This window comes from Drosophila kikkawai, chromosome 2L (genome assembly GCF_030179895.1).
Source record: "Drosophila kikkawai strain 14028-0561.14 chromosome 2L, DkikHiC1v2, whole genome shotgun sequence".
Lineage (NCBI taxonomy): Eukaryota > Metazoa > Arthropoda > Insecta > Diptera > Drosophilidae > Drosophila > Drosophila kikkawai.
The window spans coordinates 3,075,105-3,103,067 of NC_091728.1; the positions used below are offsets into that span (position 1 = coordinate 3,075,105).

Here is a 27,963-nt window from a genome sequence, read left to right on the forward strand (position 1 = left end):
AACAGAACCTAACTTGGCTTTAATTTAGCTACCCAAAAATTATGCTGAGTGCGCCATACTCGAGCCGTACTCATCGACTATTCGATTTGCTACTTGACTCCACCTCAGCTCTTTGAGCTCAATTTTGAAAGCCGAAATGCGTGCTTCATTAGCAGGATATCAAGGATAACTAGGATATCTAGCATTTCGATGGCCTTACCTGTGTGAACCCAGAGAGAAAGCCGAAAGCTGAGTGGAAACATTTTCTAATTATTTTCCGTAATTAAATATTAATCGGTGGCAGCACTTGCCAGGACAGAGAAAAACGTAGCAAACAACATTAGTGCGCATTACAGAGTCTCTAGGGGATTGCCAAGAGAAAGATAGAGAGACAAAGACAGAGACAGGGAGAGAGATACTACATAGAGAAAAGGGGTGGATGGTGGCTGGTGGGCGGTACGACCTTCAGGCCGGCGCAAATGAATGGCAAAGTAACAACATTTCAGCTAATCGGATTAGAGCCCTCCTCTCACAAAAAAAAAAAACGGAAAGGTTGACACACCCACACAACGGCAAAGGCAGACAGAGAAAAAGAGAGACTGGCTTTGGCAAGAAGGAAAATTAAAATTAAATTTTGCAATTTGCCAGCTAATTATTTATTTAAAATCAAATTGAAAATTAATTTTACAACACGAACACGAGAGAGAGCCCAGTCCAAGAGAACCCGGGCAAAAAAGGTCCGGCAAAGTTTCCGCCTTTCGACTTTCGACTTTGGTTTTCCGGGGGGGAAAACTGGAAAAGCGAGGAAAAGAGGATTGCCAGGCCGAGGTCAAGTGGGGCCTGTCAACGGCTTTTCCTTTCCTCTCTCCTGGCTCTCAGAAAAGGCTGTTATAAAATATTTTGCAGCATACAAAATGGCGCTGCTGCTAGAAAATTCAATTAGCCAGCAATTTTTGGCAACAGCTGGCTTTCAGCAGAAAAGGCAACAACTTGGTCCCTGGAAAATGGGAAAATTCATAGGGACGGGGGAGGCAAAGGAACTTCTGGCTTGAATGAATTCCAAGGCAGTTACAGTTTGGGTCATCTAAAATTTAGAGAAAACTCCCCGCTTCACTGCAGATATCGAGAACTAAAACAAAAAAGTGTAATGGAATTCCATATTTATATCTATAAATAATAAAGTAAAGGTAGTTAAGGGTTGGCGGATGTTTAGAGTTATGTGAAGTACCTGGAAAGGTATTTGAAAGTATCAAGTTTCTTCGTTTTTTGGGGGAAAAAGACTGAAAATATCGAGCTGAAAAGTCAGATTTTATATATCGATAAACATAATGACTTGCATATCATATGCTTCGAATTATTTTTGCTGCTTTCCTCCTCAATTTTCACATATTTTCCCTCCACAATTCAAGTCCCTCACTATTTTAATCCTCAACTATTTAATTAATGGCCAGCGCCGCCGCCGCCTGGCCAGGTGAAGACATATATCCGCAGCTTAGTGGCACTTATGCCCTTGCACCTTTCTCGGCTGCAACTAGAGTTAAAATTAAGGCGCTAATGCAACACCAAACACTGGCTGACTCTCCTCCTGATCTCGATTCCCCCCAGATACCAGCTACTCGTATCATCCTGCCATCCACGATGAGACCTTCGTCCGGCGGAAGCAGCGACGGAACCGCACCACCTTCACACTGCAACAGGTAAGACAGAGCAAAGAAGCGCTTGGGAAAGTTGTGTTTAATTTTTAATTCCGGCAGCTGGAGGAGCTGGAAACGGCCTTTGCCCAAACTCACTATCCGGATGTATTTACACGCGAGGATCTGGCCATGAAAATCAACCTGACCGAGGCACGGGTTCAGGTAAGCAACAAGAAAAAACCCTTCGAAATTATGGAAAATAAGCAAAAGAGTTGTGAATTACTAGGGAAATATTTAAAATTCAGCCAAGAAGTTGAGGAAATCGTATCAAATTTCATAAAAGTATATTTAAGAGTGTAGAAGAGACAGACACAACCCTAGACCGGTCACGCAGTCTGATCAAAGCCCTCAGTTTTTCTCTATTAATAATGCATATGCAAGGACTCGAAGGATAACCCTCAAACGGGTTCTCGGGGTGGCAGGCCTAATGCAATAACTGCCTTTAAAAAATATTTTCTATATACATTTTCAATGACGTTGAAAAAAAGGAAGGCAAGTCAGCCAAAATATGCAAAGTTCTTGAGCGTTAACAGGAAAAATATGAAAAATGAAAAGAAAGTCTGGGAAAAATGGCAGGGGCTGTGAGCTTGGCAAATTGTTCTCCGCTGTTTGCTATCAAGAGCCTCGAAACCTCTCTCCATAAAAATAAAATTTATTTTTAAATATAAAAGAGTAGGAGGGAAGAGTACCTAAGCCCAGGAGCTTAGGAAAATTTTGAAAAACAATATGAGTTTTAGGAAGTTACTAAAGAATCAAAGAATATAGGAAAGAAAAATAACTAACTAACTAATAACTAAACTCAAACTAGTTTGTTTTAGTTACTATGAATATTAAAATATTTTTAAAATATTAAAAAAATATTTAAAAAATTATTTAAAATTTTAAAAATATTTTTAAAATATTTTAATAATTATTACTCTATAAAAACGTTAAAATCTAAACTGTATTCAGTAATAAATATTTATTATTATTTATTTATTTCCCCAAAACACTTGTAGCCTTAATTAAAATTTAATCTACCTTAATTTACCCACATTTCCATATCTTTTCTGTACTATTTAACGATTAACGTCACACGGTCGCCATTATTTCTAGCAATTGTGTCCAAAATTAGACTCAGATTAGAATTTAAGGCCTTGCCTGGGCTTATTGCTATGCAAATTGAGTGAGGGAACAGATTGTTTAGTGCCGAAAGTAGAAGAGGTAAGTGTATGGAATTGCAGCTACATTTGTCAGATTAGCGCACGGCAAGCTGACAATTAGCGGATAGCACTTCCTTTCACACAAAAAGATACTGATGCAGATACATTTACAAGTGAGAAAAGTTTATTCCGGAGATCTTAAGGTGGGCGAATTTCCATCTCCGGCACTCGAGCACGTCGCCGGTACCTAAGGCCGAAAGCAGATTATGCAATGAAACTGGGCAACTTAATGAGGATGCTGCCACTAACTAGACACGTTTCGCAAAAAGTATCCGAGAGATACGAAAAGCCCACGCACACTTTGGTGGCCATTAAAACACTTTGGTGGCGTTTTCCATTCCGCGACATCCTCTCCATTTTTCTATTTCCGGCACAATTAGCAAGGCAGCAGGCGCCTCTTGGCATTAGCTAACCAGCTAGCTTTTCCCAACCTTCCTGGCATATATTTTCCCAGGCGTAACCAGATACTTTCAATTCAATTTGTCATAAAAAAAAACACAAGCCAGCAATTTGATATTTGTTATTCCAAGTTAAATATTTGTCAAGTGTCCAAGTTTTTTTTTTACGACAATGGGACACTTGCCGCAAACACGTGTTCTTGTCAGGCCAAACACAGTTATAACAAGTTAATAGGAAAAGCTACAACCCCCGTTTTCCATTTACTCTGCTCTTGTTTTTTGTATCTGTCAGATATTAACAACTTTTGCAGCGTCCAGGAGTTCTTTAACGAAAAATTGTGTGAAAAAAACTGGGGAAAAAGCGAAAAAAAAAAACAACATTTTGAGTGGACAGACAGCTTAGTCTGGGATTTCGATAATGGAATGAATGCCAAATATTTTGATGAGGGTGAGCTCTGTGCGCTACTCCTCCGCCAAACCGACCGCATTTTGACACATTCTCTTTCGGCTGCGGATGCGGAAATAAATTTTATAATAAAATTTATTATGTCTACTTGGCTCTCTGCCAGGGGCATCCATCCCCCTGACTCCTGTTTAGCCGCTCACTTGCCTGTAACCTGATACGTTATCCACGGGATTTTTTCATCTGTAAATTTCTGGTCCTGGCACAGGACTCCTGCTCCTGTCGCAACGCATTCGAGTTCAGTGCAAAAATCATTTACTTAATGCATATCCCAGGCGGGCTTATGGCCGCAGCTGGGATCAGGGATATATATACATATATATCGGTTATTTACCTGACAAGGACGAAGCACTTTGAAGTCGCTGGCTATAATAAGCGATATTGATTGATAAATGAGTGGGAAATTTGATTTTCGATTTTGTTTTTTCTTCTTTTGGGGTGAAAGTTTTGAGGAATTGGGGTTGGCACTCATAGGAAAATGTTTTTGAAAAAGATTTGCATGCCATTAAGCGATTATTTGGAATTTGTTGAATAATAAATGCTAGTTGGGGAGATTTTTAAAGCTATGTAAGTCTTTTTTGGAGTCTTGGATACTTTTAAATAATTTAAAAAATTTTCATTAATTTAATTCAAGCTGAGTATAGGGTTTTTAGATAAGAAATAATTTAATGGGATTTTTTAAACAAGTCTTACTTATTTTATTTTAACAATGAAGATAACCTTAGTCAATTTTATTTACTCTAGAATTTATTTAGAATTTTATTTTAGATTTGGGACTCTTAGATACTTTTATACAATTTTAATAATTTATTTAATAAAGTTTTAATAATTTTATTATAACTATAAATATATCCTAAGCTAATTTTATTTATTTTCGAATATTTTTTAGATTTTAAAAGGTGTATTTGATTAATTTCCACCCCTATTTCCCATTTATTTGGATCATTTCTAATACAATGCTTTCAGGCACATGTCCATCTCTACATTAATAATAATATTATCAGCAATAAGCCCTCTCCTCGTCTCTTGAAATACCAGTTATCAATTTGCCAAAACTAAGGCGATAAATAATGAAGTCGTTAAACCCGCCGCGATTACCGCCTCTCGCATTTCCGACTACAACTACATACCTCATACATAACTAATTTGATTAGAATTAATGTCCTGGCTGCAGCATGACAATTCGAAATATTCACATTCACATTCACATTCACATTCACATCAGAAAGCATCCAATCGGAAATGTGGCACCACCCACTCGGGTGGGCACCGCAAAAGGGCTGCTTACCGCATATAATGCCAATAATTGATAATTTATTATAATCACAGGGCCCAAGTAGCGCGATGTGAGAAACTCTTGGGAGAGAAAAAACCGCAGAAGATGAGGAGGGTTAAGGAAATTGCACCGAGAAGAAAAGGAGATTGATACTTTTCAAAGAGAGCAAAAAGTAATCAAAATTAAAATATTTTTAGAGGAAATTAAAATAACATTTAAATTAAATTAAATAAAAATTAAAAATATCATATTATTTAATTCATTTTATCATATAATAGCATTCTATCTTAATAAAAACAAAATTATTTTATTTTATATAAAGCCCAGAATTACAACTTGATAATTCTAAGCAATCACAAAATTAAACATATTTTTGTATAAAATCGATTTAGAAAAAGATTATCAGATAAAAACCGGTTAAACACGATATAAGAAATAAAAATATACTATAGAAATATATAAAAACATTATTTTTATATTTTTGAGGATTTAAAAACTCTATAGAATAACATTTTGAGAATTTAAAGAATGCAAAAAATGGAAACTTCATATAAAACTATGTATATCGACCTCTAAAAATCTCTATAAATCAAGCTTAAACTTTAAGATATATCAGCAGTTCCTAGCTTAAATATTTTATTCCCCATTTTTCTTTCCCACAGTTATATATTTTTTCTCACTGTGTATAGCATTGGCTGTCTGACCGGCCAGCCTGTCAAATAATTGCATTTGCTCGAGTAATCCTTTAATGCTGATCCAAGTTGATGGCCGCCTCGAATCAAGTCGAGACCGCCTTATGGTGGCCGCAGGACATGGGCGGATGCCCAACCCTCCGGAAAAGAGATTGCCATAGAGGGGGGAAAAGGGGTGTTCGGGGTGTGTGTGTGTGTGTGCGGTGTTGGCTGCTGCGGTAGCCCAATTATTGTTGTTGCCACTGCCAAAGGGTTCACCGTTTAGCCGGGAGCGAAATGCGTTTGATATTAACACATCTGTTCATTCATTCCACTTGAGCTGCCTTGTGCTCTTTGGCTTCCTGCAAGGACTCGAGCTAAGGTCCTTGGTCCCTGGGTGTTGTTTGCACTGAGTGTTTCCCGGGATCGAGACAAACTGTTTGCGGAAGCTAATGGTGCGCACTTGTCCGTAATTACCCCTGCGATTCCAGAGATTCAGCGATTCTGGGTGGTGTTTATATACCCCTTGTTCTTGGTCCTTGTTTCGCCCATTGTTTCCGCTCCTTTATTTTCCACTGTGTAATTCGCTGTGTAACAACTTTTTCTGGCATTGTTTGCTTGTTTGTTTTCGTTTTCACGGCAAATCGGTTTTCGTGTAACTTGTAACCGCACCAACTTTGTGCCTGAATAATTGTTATTATGTTTATTATTGTACTTGGCATTGTTCTTCAAAAATTATGAAAACAAATTTCGTCGCTTTGGGCGTACTTTGGCTTGAGTAAATAAATTACTTGGAGTGGTTCTAAAGGGTCCTCGTTTTGAGAGAGGGAGAGTGTATGTGTTGATAAGGAGTGACATGTGCTAAGGGTAAATATATTTGTTTAAAAGGAAGGATATTTGTAGAGCGGGATTTATAGGAATATATAATAACTAAATGATTACAAAACAAGAAAGAAAGCTAACTTTGGCCAGTCAAAGTTTGTATACCCTTGCAGGTAACAATTAAAATATATCATAACTATGCCAAAAATGCATTAATTTCGATTCGGAAAGCAGTTTTGTGTTAGTTTTTATTAATTTAAAAAAACTGCATACCAAATTTAAAATTTTAAGAAATCACAATTTTTGGACATTTTTGCCAATTTTAATGATGTAACCCCTTATCAAATTTCGCAAAAAAGGCCAAAAAATCGATTTCTTCCGGACATGTCTAGAAAGATTCGCATGTTAATGCTGATCAAGAATATATATGGTTTATGGGGTCGGAAATGATTCCTTGACTTAGAAAAATATTATTTTGTATTATAAAATCTGATTTTTTATATTAAAAAACTTCTTGATTTTTTTTTAAATTAAAAATATCATAACTCGGCCAAAAGAGCATTAATTTTAAATCGGAAAACTGTTCTGTGCAAGATTTTCTACAGTTAATAAATCTGCATACCTTATTTAAAAATTTTGAAAATTTAATTTTTTTTTCGAAATCAAAAATTTTAATGATGTAACCCCTTATAAAATTTTGTAAAAATGGCCAAAAAATCGATTTCTTCCGGATATATCTAGAAAGATTCCCCTGTTGATGCTGATCAAGAATATATATACTTTATAGGGTCGGAAACGTCTCCTTCACTGCTTTGCAAACTTCTGACTGAAATTATAATACCCTGCAAGGGTATAAAAATAGCAATAAATATTTACATTAAATTATTTTGATATTTTCGACGACAATCATATTTTGCGATATTTAAATATTGGTTATTTCAATTATTATTAAATTCCATATTTTGTTATTTATTATCCATCTTAGTTATTAATTAAATATTTGATACCATATAATTGTATGCTCAATATGCATTTTAATCTTTAAATTTCAATTCTCCACTTAACACTTTCTCCTAAAAGTATGCCCTGTGACTTTTATTAAAAGAAAAATCAAATATTTTCATAGATGTCATCTTCCTACAAAGAAATATAATAAATTAAATCTGAAATAACAAAATGGAAATTCACCTAAAATAGAATTGAAAAGAAACAAAGGAGACCCTTTGCATATTTCAGTATGTCCTTTTGGCCTCCCTCTCCTCCATTTTGAAAAGTAATTCCAAGGCAAAGCAAGCAATCAAGGAACTAAACCAAGCGAATTGAATAAATAAGAAACACGTTAAAATGTGTACAAGTGTGTGTGTGTGTGTGTGTTTTGGTAATAAAACAAAGCAAAATTGTGCATGAAATTATGATTGAAAGAGGGAGGGAGATAGCTACACAGGACGAGAGATAGAGAGAGAGAGAGACACACACACACAATTGTTTTTCATTATTCAATTTTTGTTACAAGTCAGAAGGAGAAGGAGCCACTTTATATATATCCTTCTCTCTTTCAGCACACCCCTTGGGGCATACACACACACAGACACACATATACCTACAGTGAGGAAAAAGTTTTGGGGCCCCAGCCATATTTTATTGGTAATGTGCTTATGGCATAAATATTGTATTAAGTAAACTGGTGGGCGGCGTCACCACCATCATACGGAAAAAAATGAGGGAAAGTTACTCCCCCCCGGGTGGGTGGTTGGGTGTAGCCTTTTGGGGGTTGGATTGTGCGCAATTTATTGTTTGGATAAAAGGGAGTTTGGGGGGCAGGAGCAGGAAGCTCTGGGGCAACATGGCCGACGCCATGAAGCCAGGAAAAAGGAGGATGTTGCCTTTGGGCTGAAATTGTTTTATGCTTCTCCTGTTATGATTACAACAATTGGGAGCCAACAAATGCCAACTTTTGGCACAAATGTCTAATTTGAATTTTGATTAGGAAATTTACTTACACACACACATACACATACAGACACATACCATAAGAGAGAGCACAAGATGGCGCCGAAAATCCCATTAGAGGGCGCTCTAAGCTTGGGGAATCAACGGAAAACCGGAAACTAAAAGCAAACGAAGGTTAAGGAAACAAGGGGAAGTAAAGGGAAAAGTCAGGGGGGGGGAGGAGGGGGTGGAGGGGTAAAGGGAAACACGCGCGCATAAGCAAACAATTTGTAAGGATGTGTCTAAGGAATGCCAAGGCAAGGCATTGTCTTGATTGAGCCTCATTAGGACCAGGCAGCCATGTGTGAGTTTGCCAGTGCCCCCCACTTCCTGCCTCTAGTAAACCCCCTTACAAACCCCCTTTACCCCCTGTATCCCCCTTGTTACCCCATCCAATTTAGGCGCTGATTACAGGCCAAAATTTGTTTTGTCTTTGGCGAAAATTGAAAATCCGATTTTGTTTGTTTATATATATTTGTTTCTAAGAATGCTTGGGCTTATATATATTTAGATTGTTAAAGTTTGCTGAGGTGGAAAATTTCGTTTATTGTTTGGCCCTGGCCACAATTTTCCCCCCAACTCTCTCTCTCTCTCTCTTTCTTTGTGTATCTCCCGGGGAAAGTTTTTCAATTTCCAATTGGCCGGGAGCAAAAACTTGGCTCTTGGCATAAATAATAATAGAGACATGTGGCCATATCAAGGCAATTTTCCTCAAAAAAAAAAAGAAAACTTTCTCAATTTCATTCTGGCTTACCATTATCCTTTTCCCCAGGTCTGGTTCCAGAATCGCAGGGCCAAGTGGCGCAAGGCAGAGCGGCTCAAGGATGAGCAGCGCAAGCGGGAGAATGGCGAAAGCACCAGCTCCTTGGACAAGGTGAGCAGTTTATATATACAAAATAAATTTTTTAAAATTTTTTACAATTTAATAAATAATATTTCTAGCTCCATGACTCACGGGAATCCTCGCCAGACATCACCGGCGAAATAGACGACGATATGGATGAGCTGCCGCCGCGTCAGCGTTCTCATAGTCCGCTGCTGGCCAATGGTGGCTCTTTGGAGCAGCAGCAGCAACACCATCACTCCCTTGGACACACCCATTCGCATTCCCTCACCCACTCACGCAGTCCTGGCGGTGGCGGCGGCCTGCATTTGGATACCAGTGACAATGAGCGCCCGCTGTCCTCCAATCAACTGACCACCACCCCACATTCCGCCAGCCAGTCGCTGGGCTCGATTAGTGCCGGCTCTCCTTCGCCATCGGGCCTGCGGGATCGAGAGCGGGATCATACGCCACTGGCCAACAGCGGTGGAGGAGGAGGAGGAGCAGGTCAAGGTGGTTCCCCCAGCAGCCCCTCGAATTCAAGGAACACTGACTCGCCTATTGAGGTAGGCGGACCCATGTCACTGACCACTGGGTCTAGAATGCCGGTGACTACCACCTCCTCGAACAACTCGGCCTCGTCCACGCCGACGCCCACCACACCGCATGCTCCGCAGTTGCCGCAAATGCCACACTCCTCGGCAGCGGCGGCAGCGGCCTTTGGCAGTCACATCTTTGGGAGCTTTGGCGGTGGCGGAGGTGGGGCCAGCGATAGGTGAGTTTATTAAATTATTAAAATTACAAAAATTATATTTAAAAAATATATATATTTAATATAAAGCATATTTTCTTAATTAAACCAATCTTAAAAAGATGATGAAAGAGCTACTTAAAAAGGCAGCTTAAACAATGAGATTCTGGCATTTTTATAATATTATGTATATATTTTAATATAAATATATACATAAAGTTGCATAATTTTAGCCTCTTCTTTATGTGTTTATACAATAAATTATTATATACCGGAGGAATCTGATAGATAAGAACAAGCTTTTTGATGATAAGCCGAAAGTTCTAGTCGAAACGGATGGCTATAAATTCCAGGAGCACCTGCAGTTTAAGCTTCAGTTTATATTTTTGACTTTGTCAGCAAAGTAAAGTATACAAAAAAATATATAAAGTATAAACAAAATATATAAAGTATATAAAAAAATATACAAAGTATATAAAAAAATATACAAATTATAAAAACATATACAAAGTATAAAAAAATATACAAAATATATAAAACCAACTTCGCTATGAGGCTGCTGATTTTCTTGGTTGCATTTGCTGCCTTTTTGGCTAGTTCCTTTGCTCTGAAAAATGGTTAGTAATATCTTACAAAATTTCTTAAATATTTCCTGAGCTAACTACAGTTTATAAACATTAATAGAAATCTGCGGTCAACCTCATTCCCGCAATGGTAATGGCAAAATCACCTGCGAAGCTTATATTCCCAGTTGGACCTACGATTCGTCGGCCAACAAGTGCGTCAAATTTGTTTACGGAGGCTGCGGTGGCAATGAAAATCGTTTCGTTAACAAAGAGATTTGCGAAGAAAAGTGCTTGCAATAAACTAATTAAGGCTAAATTGGAAATAAAGCTGCCTTTGTGAAGAAAATTCTACATCAAAATGCGTTATTTTAGTTATTTATATTGAAAGTAAATGGATTTCAGTTATTTAAACCTGGATACATTATATAATCTCACTTTCAAAACCAATTTCTAGTTGTAATAAGCTTGTAATTTTAATTTCTGGCTTATTTAGATCGATTTTTTAAGGCTTTTCGGTTACAGGCTTAAAAATCTCAATTTAAACCATTTGCTATAAATAACGCGACACTATTGTGTTCCGGTTTCAGTTTACATTTAACTTTTTCAGTTGAAAGTTCTATAAAATATATATTTTTTAGAATGAAACTTTTCATTTGCCTGGCAGTGTTTACTGCCCTTGTGACCATGTCCTTGGCTTTGAAAAATGGTGTGTGTTAATTCGTTATTAACTCCTTAAATAATCCTTTCCTAAAATAAACTTATTTTATAAAACTAATATAGAAATTTGTGGCCAACAACATTCCAAAGATGGTGAAAATGGTATCCACTGTTTGGCATATATGCCCTTGTGGACCTATGATTCTGAAAATAATAAGTGCCTTGAATTCGTCTACGGAGGCTGTGCAGGAAACCAAAATCGATTTGGGTCACAAAAAGATTGTGAAGAAAAGTGTTTGGAATAAAATCCAATAAAAAGCAATAAATAAATTAAAACGTTTGCTTTGTTTTAAATAATATTCGTTAATTTATTTAAAGATCATATTACGTATAATTTTTCTTTATTCTTAATAAATAGAAATATAAATAAATGTATTAAATTAAATTAATAGAAATTAGTCACGGTCGCCACAACAAGATATTCGATTATTTTTAACGCCAAAAACTTGTTAAGAGAGAAAAGGAAACTAATATTTGATACTGATAAAGTTAGTTTTTCTGAAACTAGAAGGATGTGAATTATTTCAATCTCGTTCGGACCTGGACACAATTATATAATCCCACTTTCGGAATCATTTTCTAGTTTTAACAAGCTTGTAATTTTAATTTCTGGCCTATTAAACTCGAGGTTTCAAGCTTCAAGCATTAAAATATCAATTTAAACCGTTTGCTACCTCATTATGGCTTTAGTTTAAAGTTTTCTTTGCCAGTTAGAAGTTCTAAAAAAATCTATATATTTTTTCGAATGAAGCTTATCATTTTCGTGGCAGTGTTTACTGCTCTTGTGGCCACTTCCTTGGCTTTGAAAAATGGTGTGTGCTCATTTAATAAATAATAAATAATCCTCTCCTAAATTAAGTTTATTTTCTAAAAATAATATAGAAATCTGTGGCCTGCCACATTCCAAAGATGGTGAAAATGGTCTCCACTGTCTGGCATATATGCCCTCGTGGACCTATGATTCTGAACAAAATAAATGCATTAAATTTATCTACGGAGGCTGTGGAGGAAACCTAAATAGATTTATGTCACAAAACTTATGTGAAAGAATGTGTTTGGAATAAAATAAAACTTCACATTATATAATCCCATCTTCAAAACCAATTTCTACTGTTAATAAGCTCGTAATTGTAATTTTATTGCGGGGACAAGCTTAAAAATCTCAATTTTAAACTTTAGCTGCCATATTATGCCTTTAGTTTACATTTTACTTTGCTGGTTAAAAGTTCTATAAAAAAAAATATATATTTATTTAGAAGAAAGCATCTCATTTTCGGTGATGGTGGCTTTTGTGGCCAAGGAAGTGCCTTGTGCTAATTTGTTATTACCACCTTAAATAATCCTTGACTTGGGCTTTCTTTTATTTTTGTATTAAATTAAATTAGTAAAAGAATCATAAATAACACTTCCATCTCCCTTTCCACTTGTGGAAAATACAGATATACATATATCCTTTTCAACAGAGAAGACAATGCCTCTGTGAATGATTAGACACTGGTCGCCCATTGGGAGCACGTGTCCGCCATATCAATGATGGGCTGGGCATCATTAGCTGGGATCGGGGATTGGACGGAAAAGAAGAAAAAAAAAAAGAACAGAGGGAGCGGGTGCAGACACTGCTCTCTTAATGTTTCCGCTGGCGCACACGACATCCGCTGACCGGAAGTGCGCCAATGGAATTTAAACGTTTTCCATCCAAAACATTAAGTCGAACGCCTTCCGTTGCGCACGCCTGTTCAATAACCCGTGAGTCGGTAGAAAATCTCTTCGAAATGGGAGAAAGAAAATCAAGAGATGAGCACCGCAGGAGTCAATAGAAAAAAGAAAAGGACACTTGGAGAAATAATTTCTTTAAGAAAATGAAAGGAAAACATTCTAGATTTTGAAGTTTATGAAATTTTAAGAGAGGGTTTTTAGGAGAATATGTATATATTTTTTATTATATGCTAAAGAAAATAACTAGAAATATATATAAAATATTTTGTCATATTTTTTAACCCCATTTTCCCTCAGTGAAAGCCTTGAAAAGCATTGCAAGGGATCTCTGTACTCATCTAATGTCATTACTGCTCTCATTGCGGTCATTGTCTGGTCCCCCGATTCTCCTCCCCCTAAAATTATCCTCGCAATCAAGAGCTAATTTAGTCATCGTCACCAAACGAGAAATATATATATAAAAATATATTTCTATAAGTAAGAAAAATCAAGGGAGCTAAACCGAGAGAGACAACCAGAGTGGCACTGCCCACTTAGGGGTGGCATTTTGTCACAATCTCTCGGATTTGTGTAAATATTTGCTCTTGGAAATTCACAGCCAGGGGTTGCTTCTTGCTTCTCCTTTTATTTTATTTCATTTTCCTGCCAGTTGTTGATGACAAAATGCGACACTTGCCATAAATTTTATTGTTTGTTTGTCTAATTCCTTTTTGTAAGTGGAAGCTTAATGACACGCAGGCAATTAGCAGATCGTTTGGGTTTATAATCGCTGGGACCAAAACACCCCCCCTAAGGATAGCAAAACAGGGCCCTGACATGGATATTCCCAGCAGTAGTTCTAGTAATTGGCTTATGAACTTGGATATTTTACTTAGCAGTTAATATTTATTCATATATTTTATGTATATTTTGGGAAAAGGGAATTATTTCTGGAATATAACTAATTTATTATAATTTATTAAGACAAGAATTCAGAGGGGTTTTCTTTCTCATTCATTTTTTAGGAAAGTAATATTCAGAAAACTTTGGTTTTTAATTAGAAATAATGAAAATACTTTCTGGTTTTATTTTGTTTAATAAATATATTTTTATATATATAGAATAGAGAACTATTTTAAAGCTTAAATATTCCAAGAAAAGCTTTTTTATAAATTTAATTATATATATATTTTAAAAATAACCCATATTTTACTTTACATTCTCAGCCAAATCAAGCAGAATCTTAGTCACCACAATCTTAAAACCAAATCCCTTGACATTATATATCTCATTTAAGCTTTATTCCTGCCTCATAAGATATGCCTTCATTTCGAATTCATAGAGATTATTAACTCTGCTATTCCATTTGCTACTGTGATTTGAAATTCAAAAAAAAAAAAGAAAAAAAAGAAGTCCTGGCCACAAGGCCATAAAAAAGTGCCAGCTACTTGGAAATTAAATTGGGCGTAAACGAGGGTGTTTTGTTTTGTGTCGTTTGTCGTTCCAAACACAAGACCATATGCCGCCACTACAGAACAACCAACCATCCACGGAGGACGCTCTTTTTTAAGGATTTATATATATACATATATATTCCAGTGGGCGGTCTCATCATCGTCAGCCGGCAAAGAGGCCATGGGAGGGCGAGGATAAAGAGACCAAGGGCTCACATGTCAACGCGCCGGGACAACACACACATTACACCACAATAATATACAAAAAATAGACCGGCAATCCGGCAGAGACATAATGGCAGGGAATCGGAATCGCAATCGGAATAGGAATCAGGTCCAAGGAGCCATGGACATCCCACTGGGCACCGGGGCACGCGTTCGCTTTCAGCTGAATCATGGCCCTTGGAAGCCCTGCTGTTTGCTGTTGTAACGGTTGACCAAATCAATTGCAAATTTCAAGCACTCAGAATTTCATGTATGTTTGTGTGACAAACCCAACCCTCTTTTGAGATATTGTTATTCAAATTCCCCCAGAACGGATGTCCTTGGAAGCATCTTGATCTGAACTGAAGCGTTTCATCGCAAGCATTTATCATCGCATTAGTCAGGCAGTCACAAAATCATAGAGATTTGAGTACTCCAAATATTTTAATCTTCTCTGGACCTTGACACATTGTCTTGTCTGAGTTTTGAAACCAATTTCGAGGTTTACCAAATTTTTAATATTTATTTTCTAACCCAAGAGGTTAGTTAAGCTTTGATAAGCTTTGAAATTGAAAAACAATCCCTTTGCTATAAATTACATGAGAGTGCCTTGTTTTGGCTTTAGTTTTGATTTTACTTTGCTTGCTAAAGGTTCTAAAAATAATATATATTCTTTAGAATGAAGTTTCTAATTTTCCTGGCAGTTTTTATTGCTTTTGTGGCCTCGTCCTGGGCCTTGAAAAATGGTGTGTTCTCTACAGAATCCTTGACTAAAGATAGTTAAATTAAATAAATAAATATTTTAGAAATCTGTGGTCAAACACATTCCCTAAATGGTAATGGTATAATCGCCTGTGAAGCCCTTTTCCCCTCATGGACCTATAATTCCGAGAATAAGGAGTGCCTCAAATTCATCTACGGAGGCTGCGGAGGAAACGACAATCGTTTTGGCTCCAAAGAAGATTGTGAAGAAAAGTGTTTGGAATAAAATGGAATAACAAGCTATAAATAAATAAAAGCGTTTCTTTTCTATTTACATAATATAACTTATTTAATATTTGATATATATATTCTCTCTGTGAGATATTCTTATTCAATTTCCCCTTAGAATTGGCTCTTTCCGAGCACCTTGATCTCAACTGAAGCGCATCATCACAATAAGGCGTATATACCCTATTTTTCCCCTTCATCTTTCTACATATTTCATGCCAAAATAAATAAATAATTATTGAGCACTAAATTCGCACTTGTCTGGGGTCGCCAGAGTGACGCAAGAGGAGCGGCTCCTCCAGAGGAACGAGTTTCCAGTTTCGAGGCCAAAATTATACGAATTATGCAACGAAACCCAAAGGCAATCAAGTGAAGTTTTATATTTAAAGGTCGATACTTAAAATGTGAAGAGCAAAAAAAAGAGGCAAAAAAAACATAAAGCAGGGAATATTTTATTGTAAAAACATCAAATTTTTAAGAGTTGTGGAAGGAGAAATAATTAAAAATATATATATTTTTTGTTTAAAAATTAAAACGAAGTCAATCAAAAAATACCTTTAAAGATATTTATTGGAAATAAAGTGTATTAATTTTAGTTATAATATTTTCTCAACTAATTTAGCAAAGCTTCTCTTAATAAATATAGTTTTAAATTAATCTTTATAAAACCCCTTACAAATACATACCTTCACCCGAATAATTAACCAAAGCTTTTCTCAAAAATCAAATCCCAAAACCCCATCATAAATAACATTTTCTGAGTCTCCCAACAACTAAAACCCATAATCATTCGCTGGAATAACTTTTGCAGTTCAAAAATGTTAATTGAATACCCGTCGGCGGGCCCCAAAAAATCTCCCTGCTCCCTGCTACACTCTCCTCTACATACAGATACATATTCTGATTCAGATACAGATACTTTATGCGCAAATAACTAAATATGTATGCCCCGAAAATACCTGAACATAAGCAGCACCCACTTATGTACACACCGGTAATCAGGTGGGTGTGTGTGTGTGAGAGCGAAATGCTTGAATAATAAATTAAGCAAATATTTTAATATTCATCATGCAATTAAAATAAGCTGCCTTCGCGCATTTTCCCCCACCCGACACCGCCCCTTCACTGGGGATAACTTTTCGGGCGGCTGCCTTAATATAATAAGCATTATGCGGGGGAGTAGGGAGTGGGGGAAAAGCCAGAAAAGTTTGCCAGTTTCGTGGAAAAAATATACGTTTTGCGGAAATTAAGTTTGACTTGTGTGTGTGTGTGTGTGGGCCAAAAGGCTGTAGGGCCCAGAGAGCTAAGCTAAGGCTGTGTAGGTGTTGATTGCTCGAGTTTAATTTGTTAGAATTGCGTAAAGCATTAAAATGTTTGCCCGACTAATTACACCCCACAAAAAGGGAGGAAAAATGGTTAAAGGAAAGGAAAGACTTCCATGTGCATGTCACGCTTTTGGGGGAGAAAAACTTTATCCTTTTGCTAAATGCAATCTGCGAAAAGTGCGAAAATTTTAAGAAAAACTTTTGCCGCAAAACTCAAGGTGGAGACCAAGACTTGAAGATTCCAAGATTGACATTGACTGACTCGCACATTTCTTTCTCTCCAGACGAGATTCTGGGAGGCTGCCTAGAGGAAAAGTTATGTACTAACTAACGAGCTCAACGACAACACTCGAGCTTGTGAATGTCTTAATTAGAGAGAGTGAGGAATGAAGGGGACGAGAGGGGGCGGGGACAGGACGGGGCGGAGAAGGGGTCTATGAGTATAGCAATTAAGGCGGCGACAGTCGAGTGGGCGTGGGACATCACAACGCCTCTGGTTCTCAGTCCCTGAAACAGACGGAAAATAAATGTTTAAAATGTTTAAAAACAATTTCATATATTTATATATTTTTTAATTTTCTTATTTATTTATTTTTATTAAAAATAAATGAAAAAAATTTTAAAAATAAATTCATATATTTATATAAATTTTTTTATTTTTAATTTATTTATTTTTATTATTTATTTCAATAAAAATAAATGAAATATTATTATTAAATATTTTATAAAAATTTATAGGTAAATAAATAATTAAAAATGCATAAGTAAATAAGTTAATAAATATGTATAAATAATTGAATTAATAAAAATTTCTAAATAAATAAATGAATAAATTTATAAAAATAAATTCATTTATATATTTATATTTTTACATTTATTTTTATTTATTTTTATTTGTTCTTACATTTTTATTTATTTATTTACTAAAACATTTTTAATAAATTTTAAATTATAATATTTAATTTAAATTTTTTAATTTTTAACATTGTACCTATTAAAAATTTATAAAAAAGGTTAAATAAGAAATTCTTTGTCTAAGGATAACTCAAGGCACTTTTGACTAACACTTTAAAAATGAATTCTAAACCTAAACCTTTCTTTAAAAACTTGAATTGAATTCTTATTGTATTGTGTTTTGTATATCAATTTTTTTATATCAATAAAATTTAAAATATTTTCTTAAATATTAAACTTTCCTGATTCCTAATTCCCCCCACTTTTCCCAGTGCTGCGAATGTCGCCTCTAGCAATCATCACATTTTTGCCAGTCCCCAAAAACCCAAGCGAAAGAGAACCCCTTTGCCAGCGGGAAAGGGATGGAACTGCAGAGGGAGAAAGTGGGCTATAGAAGTGAAACAGAGATAAGAGATAGAGATAGATAGAGATAGAAAGAGATGGTGCCCTATACGAGAACGCCCAGCAGCCCCCAAGCTGTAGAGTCTCCTCGGGTCCGAGGCATCTCTATCTGTTGGATGTGCACATGCAAAATTTAATTACGACCAAAGGATGAGTGCTTAATTATACGCAAACATTTAAGTTTACTGCTTTTTTCGCAACTAGAGAAGAGACGGGTATAGAGGGGGGGTTCGTCTGCGACCCAGTGTTTGCCTTCGTTGTTGTTGTTTGAGTTTTCTCATCTCGTTTTTGCCGCTTGGACTTTTGCTTTTTTGGCTCCGAGCTTAATTAGGGGCCAGAAGCTACTATATGTGGATGGGGAAAACGTTGGGCTTTCACTTAAAAACTAGGAGAGCGAAGGGAAATGGCTTTAAAAATATTTATAGAATTAAATAAAGAAAGGAAATAGCTTTAAATATATTTGTAAAATAAAATAAATTTTTACAAAATAGATTTTTGATAGATAAATAAATAGATAAATAGAAAAATAAAAAAATACATATTAAAAATAGTTTAAAATATTAAAAAAAAAAAATTACTACAAAATATAACCGACTATAAATGGAGTTAATCCCACAAAAAGTGCAATTATTCTTAGTTTTAAGTATTAAAAAATTCCATTAAACATTAAAAAAAATTGAATTAACATCAAAATTAAACAAAATATCTCATCTCAACCATTAACAAATTTTTTTAACATTTTATTATGGTGAAAAAAAGAATTTAACTCATATAGCTTCTAATAAAAAAGTAAAAAATACAAAAACTAAGCAACTTTGGCATTAAAAATTCCATTTCAAGCGGCCAAAAACGCTTTGCATTCTCCAACTACCGACAAAGAAAAAAAAGAATCAAAAACGAGACCTGTGAAAGCGAGAAAACCTCGGAAAAATCACAGCAAATTGTGGGTGGCCAAGAGCTTAGGAAAACGTTGAGGGGGAAAAATGGGAGGACTGAGACTGGGGAAATTTTGGATTTCGAAATAAAAAGTGAAACGCGAGGAGAATTAAAAGCGACAGCAGCCGCGACGTTTGTGGTCCTGTGGTCGCCATTCGCGAGGTCCTTGTGTCGCGTTTTTCCCTCCCCCTTGCCCCTCCCCGAATTTCCCAACTCGATTAGCATTTTCAGTAAAGCCTGAGCTTTTGGGTGTTATGACCACAGCAACCCCCACTTTCCTAAAAAATGATTAAATTTTAGACACATTTCCCGAGATGGCCGCGAGCCTAATGTAAATTTGAACAAATGGAAATTGCATCTTTTTTTTGGCTCGCGTTGATTAAGCCTCAATTATTTCTAATAAAAAATAACAGTCTAGAACATAATATTCCATAATTTTATTAATGGGGATTATATACATATAGGCGAGAGTCATAGGAATTTATTAATTTCCACGAAATGTTGTTGGGCTCACTTATCAATTAAAATTTTTAAATTGCATTAAATGCTTTTTATTGGTCGCGGAAAGGGGTGTATGTGTGTGTTTTTTTACACTCTCATTTGCCTTGACATGCGACTAATATTTCATTCAATTAAAAAAACGCTCACAAAAATGACAACTGGGTGTTGATTATTCCCTTTTCCCTCTTGTCTGTATACAAAATATTTAGGTTTATTAATAATAATGCAATTACGCATAAAAATGTTTTAATTTATTTCAATTAAGCGTTAATTAAGACCCCGTTTGTTGTTGTTTTTTCTTTGTGTTTGCTGTTTGTTTATATATTTTTTTTCCATTCGAATTTGTATTCCGTTTAATGTGCGCGTGGAAGCGAAAATGCAAAGCAGTTGGTGTCAGTGTGAATACAGTGCAGTGACAGCTAAGCGAGGGTATATTGAGCAGTTTGTTTATTACAATAATTCAAAAAATTTCAAAGAAATCTATGGAGTTTATGAAAGAATTGTATCACCAAATTTGGTAACTGTAGCTCTTATAGACTCCGAACTCTAAGATTTTATATACAAAATATTGTAAATTTAAATGTATCGAATTTTCGAATATTGAATTTATCAATAAAATATCGATATTATTGTAAATAATTGCAAAACAATTTTCTGAAATATGTTAAACTTGGATATATTGGAACAACATCACATTTTACTTTAGAATGTTAAAGGAGATATCCGAGAAATGGGTCTAAAATTTGTAATTATAAAAAAAGTTTGAATGTATCGTTTTAATCGGTAAAGAAGACCAATAAGTTAAATAAATTAATCTAACAAAAATAAATTTATACATAAATTATAATCCTTTTCGATTTATATTGATTATAAAAATTTATATTGATATAAAAAAAAATTCGATATACCACAAAGTTAAAATATCGATTTATTTTTGTATATATCGATTTTTCCGATTTTTTATTATATTTAATGTCATTCATAATGTCATTTTTATACTCAATAAATTCCATATTAAACCTATATATCTTTATATATTTTCTTAAATATTAAAAATTTATTTAAATGAAATTTTCTTTTTATTTCCAGCAACTGCGGCTTTCGTCCCGTTCTCAGCGAGCAGAGCGCCGTGGCAGCTGCGGCTGCAGCAGCAGCAGCCCAGCGCAGCGCCAACCATCCGCCGCTCTTCCTGCCGCCACACCTGGCCGCCCAATTCAGCCATCAGCCGCTATTTCCAGGCCTCAAAGGTGGGTGCCATCAATCAATCAAACTGAAATCAATCACCAAAATCAAACCAAATCACTTTCATCTAATCAAATTATATTCTAAGGCAAGGCAGCAGCTGCAGCCAAACGAAATCAAATCAATTTTGTATCTTTATTATTTATTTAAAATGTAAAAGTCATAAATATTGTGTACACTGATTAACTAATAAGTGAAGAATATTTTCTTGAGGACACAATTAATTAATCTAAATCAGAATTTTTAATTTCTTAAATTGATTTAAAGTCAACATCAAAATTGGACTTTATGTTGTAAAAAATAAATATTTAATATACATTTTTTAATGATTTTATATTCTATACTTTCCAGGTGTTTCGCCCTTTCAGAGCCTTTGCTCTTGCTGCTCCTTGAAGCCACCGCCGCCCCACAGCTCCTCCTCCTCCTCGTCGGTGGTGGCCCCGCTGAGCATACCGGTGAGCAGCAGCTCGGCAGCCAGTTCGCCGGAATCTCCCAAGTCCTCCGGCCAGAATTCCGGCCATGATCCGCGCTCCAATTCGGTGGCCGAACTGCGCCGGAAGGCGCAGGAGCATTCCGCTGCACTGCTCCAATCGCTGCATGCAGCGGCTGCCGCGGGCTTGGCCTTTCCGGGACTCCATCTGCCGCCGCTCTCCTTTGCCCATCATCATCCGGCCCTGGGCCAGCATGGGGTTAATCACAACAACAACAACAATACGCTAAGGATGAAGCATGAAGCTCAAGACATGACAATGAACGGTCTGGGGCCAGGTTCTGGAGGAGTTTCCATGTCCAGCGGTAGCTCATCGGCGGCCCTGTTGGACCTGGCCGAATCGGCGGTGGCATATCAGCAGCAGCAGCAGCAGTTGCAGCTGCAGCAACAGCAGCAACAGCAACATGCCACACTCTCGCCACCCACCACGCCCACCCAGCAGGCTTCGGGAGGCGTGGCGGGAGCGGAGGACTCGCCAGGAGCAGCAGCAGGTTCAGCCAGTGCCTTGAATGGCAATGCGGCGGGGGGAGTGACAACCAAAAGTGAATCATTTTAATTCGTGCAATTACAATTAAAAGGGTGTCTTAGTTTGGTATTTAATTTCACAGATTTTTTATACATAAAAATATAAATTTAGATTTATGCTTGTTAATTAAATAAATTAATAAAGAAAACGAGGAAAACCTTCTTTTCAATGAGTTTTCTTTGGGTAAAATAAATTTTTGTAGCTCTTTATAAAGCTGTTTTTATTTTAAAAACTAAATTTGTATGAGTAATAGCTTACTTTTTTCTTAATAATTTATAAATATTTTCAAAAAAGATAGCCCCAAAAATCTGTGAAAATAAATATTCACAAAAAGCCTGTAAAAAACACATTTAAAACTTAAATAATTAGCCTATGTCTAAGTTTAATTTTAAGTAAAATATTACCATAAAAATGCAATAAAAAATAAGAAAACATAGAAAAAAGACAGCACTTTAAACATTATAATTGTATTAGAAATATAGTAAGTGAGAGAATAACGGCATAGATAACCCCTGATCTAAATGAACTTAATCAGCAAAAGGCAGCCGCAGACGATTCAAATAATTAAACAAAAAATATCAATTAACACTCGTATGCATATGAACAATATATACAAAAAAATCTAATAACAAATATATATACATATAATAAAAATAATAAACACACAATATATATATAGAGATAGCTAACAAATATATATATATAAATATATAGCCTAGCCTAATCACACACTGAATCAGACACTAATAATTACAATAAGCGCCACAACCAATATTAATTAAAATTAAACGAGTTAATAAATAAAAACAATAAAGATGATCACATTAGAATAACAAAAACCAACTTGGTATTTTATTTATAACAAAGTAAATTTTGTATTATTTTTTAAATTAATTTTTTAATTTTAGTTTTTTATAGTTTTTGATTATTTTGTATTTATTTTACAATTTGCAGGCCTGCTCGCATGCCTTCTTGGTGTCGAATTTATTGGAGTTTCCATGGCAACCTGAATAAAAGAAATCAACGCACTCGTTGGTGTCCCGTCTGTAGGTAAATTTCTGGATCCGGCCACGGCATACTCCCATACTTCCAAACTCCTCACCACAGATGGCTAAAATAAATCAAAAATAAATAAGTAAAAATCAGACACAAAAAACATTAAAAAAAATTGAAATTACATCATTACAAATTTTGATTTTGATAAAAAATTGAATTTGCACAGAACAGTTTTCCGCTTTAAAATTAATGCTCTTTTGGCCGAGTTATGATATTTTTAATATAAAAAATCAGATTTTATAATACAAAATAATATTTTTCTAAGTCAAGGAATCATTTCCGACCCCATAAACCATATATATTCTTGATCAGCATCAACATGCGAATCTTTCTAGACATGTCCGGAGGAAATCGATTTTTTGGCCATTTTTGCTAAATTTGATAAAAATTAGCAACAATGGACAAAAATTTTGATTTCTTAAAATTTTAAATTTGGTATGCAGTTTTTTTAAATTAATAAAAACCAACACAAAACTGCTTTCCGAATCGAAATTAATGCATTTTTGGCTTAGTTATGATATATTTTAATTGTTACCTGCAAGGGTATACAAACTTTGGCTGGCCAAAGTTAGCTTTCTTTCTTGTTTTATATATAAATTTACTTAGTAAGCAAAAATTTAATATTATAATTTTAACAAATCTCCAAGCTCCTTTATTCATTAATTTATATTTTTTTATTTATAATAAGACACTTTTATATATAGATTTTCCCCAATACTCACGACTCTTGAGCTCTGCCAAAGCAGCGCCCATCAGGCAGCAGAGAAGAGCAAAGACAGCAAAGTATTTCATATTGAATTTTTATGTTTATGTATTGTCTATATATTGATTTTATATTGATTTTATTAAGAGACCTCTGGCACAACGACTGAGTGACCGTTTGACCGAAACAAAACTGAGCCCCGATCGCAGATGCTTCGAGCGTTTTATAGGCCCAAAACCGGATCCCTTATCAGCGCCAAAGATGAGGGTCAAAAGCGCGATTTCTGTATGAGTTATATATGTATATGTATATTTTTTAAATATTTTTTTGTCGTATTTTGACCAGTGACAACAACAACAAACCTTGGGGAACTATAAAGAAGTTTATTTTGTGTTTATTTCGCAATTTCAATGCTTGAAATTTTTGTTTAAAAAACAAGCCGGTTGTTTGTTTTTTGTTTAGATTACCAAATTGTTTTTATTTGTGAGAAGGTTTTTCCCGCTTAGTTCAGTCCTTGCAGGCCTTTTCGCACTCAATTTGGGAGGAGAACTGATTGGAATTTCCCCCACAGCCGCCGTAAATGAACTCGGTGCAGGCATTCCGTCTGGCATCATAGGTCCAGGCCGGCATAAAGGCCATGCAGGAAGCCGTGTCCTGTTCCATGCCCGCCATTGCAGGCCTTTGGCTGCACATCTCTGGGGGAAGAGGTTTATATATAAGGATATAGATGCCTGTCTAGGATAGATTCTGTATCCCTAAAAATCGCTTACTTACCCGGCTTGGCTGTCACTCGGCTGGCGGAGAGTGTCAGCAGCAAGGCAATGGCCGCAGCGATTCCCAGATATTTCATTTTTCTTTAGCAAAGTCCAGTGGAACTCTGTGAGTCGGCCCTTGGCCACATCATCACTTTATAGGGGAATACATATAGATGTCCAGATGGACACTATCTTATCGGGAAGTGGTCACTGGAGTATGACGTCTTGCAGAGAAGGAAGAAAGTTGGCTGAGTTGATAAGGAGAGAGCATGTGACCCTAAGCTCAGCTTGAGGAATAAAAAAATTAAAAAATATAGAAAAATATAGAAAAATGTGGAAATAAATACTAGACAAAAATTGCTACCATAAAGTTTTGCTTTCATTTCTTTTTATGACATTCTCAGACAGCTGTACTTGGACTTTATATATAAAATGAATTTCTTTCTTTATATAGTAGATTATTTTTATGGTTTTCTAAATATAAATAATCTATAAAAACTACTAGAGTAATAAAAAATAATTAGGAGCAAACATAAGCTAAGGAATATATTTGTTTTTCGGATTAAAAATAAGTATTTGAAATGTTTAAATTATGTCCACCTAAAAGAATGCCAAAAGGTCAATAAAATTATATATATTATATATATATATTGTGATTAAACTGAACAAAAAATCTTGGAATATTTATTGAGACAGGAAGTAGTTAATTTTTAAAACAATTTTTAAGGATGTATTATTTGTTTTCAATTTTACTTTTAGTTATATTATATAATATTATTTTAAATTATTTTCTGGTGATATTAATTTTAGAATAGTAAATCAAACACACAATAAATAAGATCTATAATTTACTTTTTTATATTTTTTTTTTCATATTTATATTTTTTATTTTTCTTAAATTTTCTTTTATTCCAAACACAGTTTTTCACAATTTTTCTTAGAGTCAAACCGATTGTCATTACCCCCACAGCCGCCGTAGATAAATTTGATGCACTCTCTATTATTGGAATCATATGTCCAGCTGGGTATATAGGCTTCACAAGAGATTCTACCATCGCCATTACGGGAATGAGGAAGACCACAGATTTCTAGAAATTACAACATTTATACAAAAATATAAAAATAAATTATTAAATTAAAAACAAACGATTTTTCAAAGCCCAAGAACTGGCCACAAGAGCAGCAACTAAAGTCAGAAAAATCAGCAGCTTCATTGCGAATTGTAATTTATAGAACTTTCAGCTGACAAAGTCAAAACTAAACTGAGGCTAGAGTTTATAATGGATGAATTTCTGAGCTTATCGTTGAGACCTTGCTGTTGTTTTGAATAGTAAATCGATTGTAAATATGACTGGGAAATCTCCACAAAAAAAATCGCAACGATTTGTGTAAATATTTGCCGGCAAATATGGCTATTTATTTACCTTTTGCCTGCTTTGAGTTCCCAGAACTCGTACTTACTTTATGGCGATGCCAAGGGAATCCCCTTGTTATAATAATTATGAAGATTATCAGATGGCAGAAACAATGGGCACACGACCAAAACAAAGTGTTGAAAATGTATTTCGATTTCATTAATGATATTGAAAGGGAAACAACCCGCACTAATTACTCAAAGCATGACACAATTGCTTTACAAAATACACATTTCACTTGCTTTATTTATGAGTCACAAAAAGCTTCATGGGGGTTTTGTTGATTGTATTTAAAAATATTACATTCTCTGGATTTTAATACTCTCTCCACGTTATATATAATTGGAAATAGCTCACAAATTAATTAATTACAACCTGCTAAAACCATAAATTAAATTTGAGCACTAAATTCTAATAAAATTCTAGTTTTTAGGTTTGAAAAATAATTGTTTTAGTTTTTAATTTGTATTTTAAGCAGTAAAAAGATGATGGAAGATGGTGGTAAAACTGTTATTTCAGTTATAAAAATTTTTAAAAAATAATCTAAGATTCATTTGCTGAGATTGTTTGTTAGGTTTGAAAAATAATTGTTCTACATTTTAATTTGCATTTTAAGCAGCAAAAAGTTGATTCAATTTAAAAAAAAAACTGTTATTTCAGTTCAAAAAAAAAAAAAAGATAAAATACATCTTATTTTCTTAAAGTTATATTTTGGTGTGACAAATATTTTTTATAGATTTTAATTTGCATTTTAAGCAGTAAAAATATGTCTGTAAAACTGTTTTTTCAATTCAAAAAATTAATACAAATAAACCAAGGACTCATTTGATTTGCTGAGAGTATTTTATTTATCGAATATTATATTTCAAAGAGTTTCACAAATATATCCAAGATTGTTTGAATTATTCCTTGCACTTGGCCTCGCATTCCTCCAAGGTCGCGAAACTGTTGGCATTGCCACCGCAGCCGCCAAAGACGAAGCTCTTGCAGGAATTACTATCGGCATGATAGCTGTGTTTTGGAATAAAAGCAGCACACTTAATAAGACCATTTCCATCGATAGCAGGTGGCAGACCACAGACAGCTATTAGAGTTTAAAAAATATTATTAGAATATAATTTAATGAAATTTATTCTTTAATTTCTACTCACGATCCTTGAGGCCAAAGGCAACTCCCAGGAGAGCAAACAACACCACACAGACAACAGCAATGAACTTCATTTTGATTTGTATTATTTTTTTTTTTAACACTATAGATTTTCCTACAGCTGCCGTGGAACGACTAATGGCGATCTGAGAATTAACACTGGATTATATACGCCAACCTGCTGGTCTGCTCGGTTCGGGAACTACAAATCCCCCTCGTCTCTCCAGAGCTTATCTATGTTTTCATGAACCCACAGTTCATTAACGAGTGCTCGTGAAATTGGTAAATAAATAGAGGAGACGGTTGTCTGTTTGTTTACTCGAGACGAGCCATTAACAAACCTATATACTAAGCAGAATGTACTAAATTAAATCACTTTGGCTTGTTTTGGTAAATAAATTGGAGGTGGGATTTGCCGATTTTCCAGGAATTATTAATAAACACGACGATTTGTGAATTAAATTAAAAACAAGGCTTTCTAAAAAATATACTTAAATAAAGTTATTGATATATAGCAGTTATACATATATATAAAGGAAAAAATCGTTTCATTTGATTTATCGACAAAAAATATCGTTTTGAATATTGTATTAATAATTTCGCAGGTTTTAATATATTAAATTTGTTAATATTGAAAGATTTTAAATTAAAATTTTTTAATTCGAAAAGTTTCCCCATACGAACATTTAATTTGTTTGCTTTAAATTCGATATCTTTCGATATTTTCGAGCTTATATCGAATTTAAAGCTAAACATAACCAATATAAGCCCGAAAATATCCAAAGATATCGAATTTAAAGCAAGTCTCTTTGTCTCT

General features: G+C 34.9%; 8 protein-coding genes across 10 annotated transcripts in view; 4 read left to right on the forward strand and 4 right to left on the reverse strand.

Moving 5' to 3' along the window:
* The window catches only part of Drgx (Dorsal root ganglia homeobox), a 42,696-nt gene extending 19,905 nt beyond the window's left edge, over nucleotides 1–22,791 (forward strand). For 2 of the 3 annotated variants that reach the window (XM_017183019.3, XM_070289156.1), the window contains exons 3-8: nucleotides 1,585–1,676; nucleotides 1,734–1,835; nucleotides 9,267–9,368; nucleotides 9,437–10,092; nucleotides 20,902–21,059; nucleotides 21,406–22,791. In XM_017183019.3, coding sequence (XP_017038508.1) covers nucleotides 1,585–1,676; nucleotides 1,734–1,835; nucleotides 9,267–9,368; nucleotides 9,437–10,092; nucleotides 20,902–21,059; nucleotides 21,406–22,100 — 1,805 coding nt within the window. In that variant the 3' untranslated portion in view covers nucleotides 22,101–22,791. Of the gene's footprint in view, nucleotides 1–1,403; nucleotides 1,451–1,584; nucleotides 1,677–1,733; nucleotides 1,836–9,266; nucleotides 9,369–9,436; nucleotides 10,093–20,901; nucleotides 21,060–21,405 lie in introns of those variants that run through there. The other variant, XM_070289157.1, reaches the window with a different exon arrangement.
* Nucleotides 10,270–11,648, forward strand: LOC108086155 (male accessory gland serine protease inhibitor-like). The gene is made up of 3 exons (XM_017183017.2): nucleotides 10,270–10,685; nucleotides 10,753–11,340; nucleotides 11,415–11,648. Exons 1-2 carry the CDS (start codon nucleotides 10,619–10,621, stop codon nucleotides 10,932–10,934), a joined length of 249 nt encoding a protein of 82 aa, XP_017038506.1. The 5' UTR covers nucleotides 10,270–10,618; the 3' UTR covers nucleotides 10,935–11,340; nucleotides 11,415–11,648.
* On the forward strand, nucleotides 12,006–12,442 carry LOC108086154 (male accessory gland serine protease inhibitor-like). Its single transcript, XM_017183015.3, has 2 exons — nucleotides 12,006–12,163; nucleotides 12,234–12,442. The coding sequence occupies exons 1-2, from the start codon at nucleotides 12,097–12,099 to the stop codon at nucleotides 12,413–12,415; spliced, it is 249 nt and encodes an 82-aa protein (XP_017038504.1). The 5' UTR covers nucleotides 12,006–12,096; the 3' UTR covers nucleotides 12,416–12,442.
* LOC108086156 (male accessory gland serine protease inhibitor-like) lies at nucleotides 14,100–15,789 on the forward strand. Its single transcript, XM_017183018.3, has 2 exons — nucleotides 14,100–15,450; nucleotides 15,511–15,789. The coding sequence occupies exons 1-2, from the start codon at nucleotides 15,384–15,386 to the stop codon at nucleotides 15,690–15,692; spliced, it is 249 nt and encodes an 82-aa protein (XP_017038507.1). The 5' UTR covers nucleotides 14,100–15,383; the 3' UTR covers nucleotides 15,693–15,789.
* A 98-nt stretch (nucleotides 22,792–22,889) lies between the features above and the next one.
* LOC108086073 (chymotrypsin inhibitor SCI-II) lies at nucleotides 22,890–24,024 on the reverse strand. The gene is made up of 2 exons (XM_017182892.3): nucleotides 23,849–24,024; nucleotides 22,890–23,181 (listed from the first exon to the last, which is right to left on the reverse strand). Exons 1-2 carry the CDS (start codon nucleotides 23,916–23,918, stop codon nucleotides 23,012–23,014), a joined length of 240 nt encoding a protein of 79 aa, XP_017038381.1. The 5' UTR covers nucleotides 23,919–24,024; the 3' UTR covers nucleotides 22,890–23,011.
* Nucleotides 24,025–24,176: 152 nt separating this feature from the next.
* Nucleotides 24,177–24,873, reverse strand: LOC108086083 (kunitz-type serine protease inhibitor PPTI). The gene is made up of 2 exons (XM_017182901.2): nucleotides 24,604–24,873; nucleotides 24,177–24,524 (listed from the first exon to the last, which is right to left on the reverse strand). The coding sequence occupies exons 1-2, from the start codon at nucleotides 24,677–24,679 to the stop codon at nucleotides 24,337–24,339; spliced, it is 264 nt and encodes an 87-aa protein (XP_017038390.1). The 5' UTR covers nucleotides 24,680–24,873; the 3' UTR covers nucleotides 24,177–24,336.
* A 558-nt stretch (nucleotides 24,874–25,431) lies between these two features.
* LOC108086084 (male accessory gland serine protease inhibitor-like) lies at nucleotides 25,432–25,891 on the reverse strand. Its single transcript, XM_017182902.3, has 2 exons — nucleotides 25,732–25,891; nucleotides 25,432–25,672 (listed from the first exon to the last, which is right to left on the reverse strand). Exons 1-2 carry the CDS (start codon nucleotides 25,796–25,798, stop codon nucleotides 25,491–25,493), a joined length of 249 nt encoding a protein of 82 aa, XP_017038391.1. The 5' UTR covers nucleotides 25,799–25,891; the 3' UTR covers nucleotides 25,432–25,490.
* Nucleotides 25,892–26,823: 932 nt separating this feature from the next.
* Nucleotides 26,824–27,304, reverse strand: LOC108086076 (tabkunin 2-like). Its single transcript, XM_017182894.3, has 2 exons — nucleotides 27,151–27,304; nucleotides 26,824–27,083 (listed from the first exon to the last, which is right to left on the reverse strand). Exons 1-2 carry the CDS (start codon nucleotides 27,218–27,220, stop codon nucleotides 26,902–26,904), a joined length of 252 nt encoding a protein of 83 aa, XP_017038383.1. The 5' UTR covers nucleotides 27,221–27,304; the 3' UTR covers nucleotides 26,824–26,901.
* Between the last annotated feature and the right edge of the window lie 659 nt (nucleotides 27,305–27,963).